The sequence below is a fragment of the Saccostrea cucullata genome, unplaced genomic scaffold (assembly GCF_032062105.1).
Source record: "Saccostrea cucullata isolate Sc308-1 unplaced genomic scaffold, CSIRO_AGI_Scuc_v1 ctg581, whole genome shotgun sequence".
NCBI lineage: Eukaryota > Metazoa > Mollusca > Bivalvia > Ostreida > Ostreidae > Saccostrea > Saccostrea cuccullata.
The window spans coordinates 154,902-159,786 of record NW_026919375.1 but is presented as its reverse complement, the minus strand read 5'-3'; the positions used below and the strand labels follow the sequence as shown (position 1 = coordinate 159,786).

At 36.8% G+C, this 4,885-nt stretch overlaps 1 protein-coding gene across 1 annotated transcript; it reads left to right on the top strand.

Annotated features, from left to right (window-relative positions):
- The first annotated feature begins 798 nt into the window (after nucleotides 1–798).
- On the top strand, nucleotides 799–4,007 carry LOC134230174 (LRP chaperone MESD-like). Its single transcript, XM_062711952.1, has 2 exons — nucleotides 799–976; nucleotides 3,669–4,007. The coding sequence occupies exons 1-2, from the start codon at nucleotides 818–820 to the stop codon at nucleotides 3,786–3,788; spliced, it is 279 nt and encodes a 92-aa protein (XP_062567936.1). The 5' UTR covers nucleotides 799–817; the 3' UTR covers nucleotides 3,789–4,007.
- The last annotated feature ends 878 nt before the right edge of the window (nucleotides 4,008–4,885 follow it).

Here is a 4,885-nt window from a genome sequence, read left to right as displayed (position 1 = left end):
CACTCTATATCATTTTTACAGTTGCTTATTTCAAAATATTAAAAAAAATTTAAAATTATTATTTTGTGTCTCTTTAGTGGGAAAAATGATATTATTTTGTGTCTACTTTATGTTGTCAGAGTTATATTATTTTGTACTTATATTGGTGAATATTGGACTTGTTGGCCGTAAAAATGCATTTGCAAACACACGCAACGGGTTGTGCAAATTTGTATAGCAGATTTATGCGCGTTTGAAAGAACAATATTCATCAATATAATATAGCTTACTTGAAAACAACAAACGACAGACGATAAACTTGCATATTATAAACTTTAGTATGTGCAAACAATAAGGTGTGAACCGGTGAGTGTGAAAGCTTTCAACATGAGTAACAGGGTTTTTTTTTGCTGAATCTGATTTAGAAACTTTCTGTCACAATACTGTGGTTTTCCTTGAATTTCATGTTACCCTAATGACCTTAAAGTCTGGGTGATATTATATTACCAAAACTGATATTATTTTGTGTCTACTTTGATTAGATATGTTGTCAGCAGTAACAGGGTGATATTATTTTGTGTCTACTTTGATTAGATATGTTGTCAGCAGTAACAGGGTGATATTTATGATATTTATGATATTTAATGTCTTCTTTATTTAGATATGTTGTCAGCAGTAACAGGGTGATATCATTTGATTTCTACTTTGTTTAGATATTTTGCCAGCAGTAACAGGGTGATTTTAATGATATTTTATGTCTACTTTGTAACAGGGTGATATTATTTGATGTCTTCTTTGTTAAGATATGTTGTCAGCAGTAACAGGGTGATATTATTTGATGTCTTCTTTGTTTAGATATGTTGTCAGCAGTAACAGGGTGATATTTATGATAAAGGATGGTGCCAAGGCGTGGGAGATTAAGGACTTCCTCGTTACTCAGGACCGATGTGAGGAAGTCACCATTGAAGGAAAAAATTACCCAGGGGCCGCGGCTAAGGTATCAGACATTGTACAGATTATTTGACCTCTGTTAAACTCTGTTCTCTTTTTAATGCAATGATAATGAATATTTCTAAAGACATTATTTTTAGGTCACCTGAGACACTCAGGTGATCTATTGTTTTCTGTTTGGGTCCATTGTTGTGTGTCATCGTCATGCGTTAACTCTAAATATTTTCAGCTTTTTCGCAGGAACCACTCAACCAATTTCAATCACAGCATCAATGAATTAAGGGAAACAAAAAATTTTGAATTTCATGGTCCTCCCTCCCTCTTCCCCCACCCCCACCCCGGGGCCTGAGAGATGAGACTAAAAGCATCATTCTACCGTAAATCAGTGGAATCATTTAAAACCTTGTTCTTTACTCCCAGATATCAAAACATTCAAACTGCTGGCATGATTGTAATAAACAATAAGTCATCTACTAAAATTTTGAAATTCATGACTACAGGGTTAAGGGGTATTGGTGATAAGGTGAGCTCTGATGAATATACACTATATAGTGAAAATGCATAATTTCTTTAAAAATATTCCCTCCCGTTCCCAGGTATGAATAAGCAAACAAACTAAATGGGTAGTTATGATGAGCAAGGGTGCCTCTTTTAAAATTGTGAATTTCATTGCCCCTGGGTTAGAGGTTCTGGTGTTAGAACAGGGCTATATTAATTAGATTCTGAAAATGCATAAATCCTTTGAAAATCTTGTGGGTAATAAGCCAAGGAACTCAGTGCATGGTTATCATGGTTATGATGAGTAAGGGTGCCTCTTCCATAATTGTAAATTATGTGACCCCAGGGTCATGGCTTCCTGTGGGGTAGAGCTCTACTCATTATAAAGTGAGAATGCATTAATTCTTTGATAATCCTCAGCTCTGCTTCTTGGTGTATAGTTATAATGAGCAAAGGGTGTTTAAATATTGTGAATTCATGGGCAATCATGGCCCCTGGTTGAAAAAAATTAACCCAATTCTTTGTGGGGAAGTTGATATTTGACATTCAGATGACCTATATGACCTGTGTTCCTTTTGTTAAAGTCTAAGAAATATTAACATTTTTAGGTCACCTAAGTAAAATCAGGTGACCTATTGCTATCCATTTTCGTCCGTCGTCGTTATTCGTACGTTAACATTTGAACATTTTCAGCTTCTTCTCTGAAACCGCTGAACCAATTTTGGCAAATAATTTTGGCAAAAAAATTGTGAGCATCTATGGGTTGGAGATGAGGCCAAAAAAAATTGTGAATTTCTTCTTTATATGTCCTCAGTCCCCCTTGCTTGTCCGACTAAATGGGGCGGTCCTAGGGCCTGGAGCAGGTGTGGCAGGCCAAAACCTCCGAGCATAAAATTAGTTCACCGGCAATGATGACTTTTAAAATCTTCTTCTTTCTTTACTCCTGGACATCAAGCAGTCAAACTGTTGGTATGATTGTAATCAGCATTGATCCCTCTACGAAAATTGTGAAATTCATGGCCCCAGATTCAGGGGGTTCTAATGCTAGGGCGGGGCTATGTAGATTATATAGTGAAATTGCATAAATTCTTTAAAATTCTTCTTCTCTGCTTATGGGTATTCCAAAATTAAGAATTTCATGGTCCCAGTGTCAGGGGTTCTAGTTCTAGGGTGGGGCTATATTATTATATAGTGAAATTGCATAACTTCTTTTAAATTCTTCTTCTCTGCTCATGGGCATTAAATAAACTTACCAAGTGCATAGATAAGTTAAATAAGGCTGCCTCTTCCAAAATTGTGAATTTCATGACCCCAGGGTCAGGGGTTCTAGTTCTATATAGATTATAAATGCATAACTTCTTTGAAATTCTTTTTTTCTGCTCATGGGCATTACATAAACTAACCAAGTGCATAGATAAGTTAATTAAGGCTCCTCTTCCAAAATTGTTAATTTCATGGCCCCAGGGTCAGGGGTGTTAGTGCTAGAGCGGGCTATAAAGATTATACAGGGAAAATGAATTATTTCTTTGAAAATCTTCTTTTCTGCCCTTGGGTATTAAACCAATGAACTTTTTACATAGTTTTAAGGAGGAAGGATGCCTCTTTGAGATTTCTGAATTGCATGGCCCCTGGGTCAGGGCTTCTTGTGTTAGGGAAGGGCTCTAAAATGGATGTATGATGAAAATGCATGAGTTCTTTGAAAATCTTTTTCTTTGCTCCTGGATGTTATGCCAATGATCTAAGTACATATTTATGATGAAGAAAGCTGCCTCTTCCAAAATGGTTAATTTCCCGGCCCCTGGGTCAGAGGTTTTTGGAGGGGGGAGGGTACATATTCTAAATATAAATTAATGCTTTGAAATCTGCATTTTGATATTGACGAACAATTGGTGATGAAATAAAATTCACGATAAAATTTCCAAAATTTTGAAATATGTTACCCCAGGGTCAGTGGTTCCGGTGGGGAGGGTTGCACAAGTGGTTACAAAGTAGAAATGAATGTTCTCTTTGTTACTCTGATCTACCTCTGGGTATTAATTAACCAAAGTAAGCATGCTAAGTATATAATTATGATAAGCAATGGTGCCTCTTTCAAAATTGTTAATTTCATGTCTTCAGGTTTAAAATATGAATCAAATTCAATTACGGGATACTCAGGTGACCTAAAAGGCCCGTGGGCCTCTTGTTAATTTTTTAGAGTGTATCAAAAAACTTTAAGAGTAATCGTATTTTTCACACAGAGTAAAGACACTAAAAAATCAACAGAGAAGGACAAACATGAGGACAATGTGTCACATAAAAAGTCAGGGACAGAGAAAAGGAAGCGGTCAGAGAATGATATACATAAAACAGAGTTATAAACGGAGAGTGGTGAACATGTAATACACAGCTACTCCAGCAACAATGTGGTGCTCAGTCAAGTGACTAGGAAAAAGTTGATACACTGTATACCAAATGTGATAGAGCAAACAGTTAAATACTCAAAATACGGACAAAAGCTGTCATTGTACACTTCAGACCAAGCTCAAAAAATTCTTTATTTGCAGTTGCCGACCTATAATTTTTAGACTAGGCAGGTAGGTAGGCATTCTTTTTTTTTCCTTTTTAGCTCACCTGAGCCAAAGGCTCAAGTGAGCTTTTCTGATCAAAATTTGTCCGTCGTCTGTCGTTGTCGTTGTTGGCGTTGGCGTTGTCGTTGTCGTAAACTTTTCACATTTTCATCTTCTTCTCAAGAACCACTGGGCCAATTTCAACCAAACTTGGCACAAAGTATCCTTGGGTGAAGGGGATTCAAGATTGTACAAATGAAGGGCCACACCCTCTTCCAAGGGGAGATAATTATGATTTAGTGAAAAATTAATAGCATTTTTAAAAAATCTTCTTCTCAAGAACCACTGGGCCAGGAAAGATGAAACTCATGTGGAATCATCCTCAGGTAGTGTAGATTCAAGTTTGTTCAAATCATGACCCCCGGGGCTAGGGCAGGGCCAAAATGGCCGACCAAAGTTTTACATAGGAATATATAGGAAAAATCTTTAAAAATCTTCTTCTTAAGAACCACTGGGCCAGGAAAGATGAAACTCATGTAGAATCATCCTCAGGTAGTGTGGATTCAAGTTTGTTCAAATCATGACCCCCGGGGCTAGGGCGGGGCCAAAATGGCCGACCAAAGTTTTACATAGGAATATATAGGAAAAATCTTTAAAAATCTTCTTCTTAAGAACCACTGGGTCAGGAAAGATGAAACTCATGTGGAATCATCCTCAGGTAGTGTGGATTCAAGTTTGTTCAAATCATGACCCCCGGGGCTAGGGCGGGGCCAAAATGGCCAACCAAAGTTTTACATAGGAATATATAGGAAAAATCTTTTAAAAATATTCTTCTTAAGAATCATTGAGAAAGGAAATATGAAACTTAGATGAAATTATCCTCAAGTAGTGTAGATTCAATTTTGTTC

What these genes read in the sequence shown, in the direction of transcription:
- LOC134230174 (XM_062711952.1), top strand. Translation starts at nt 818, where the DNA reads ATGTCTTCTTTGTTTAGATATGTTGTCAGCAGTAACAGGGTGATATTT. An exon ending in ACCCAGGGGCCGCGGCTAAG is followed by an intron (nt 977 to 3,668) that starts GTATCAGACATT and finishes TTTTTCACACAG; the next exon opens with AGTAAAGACACTAAAAAATC.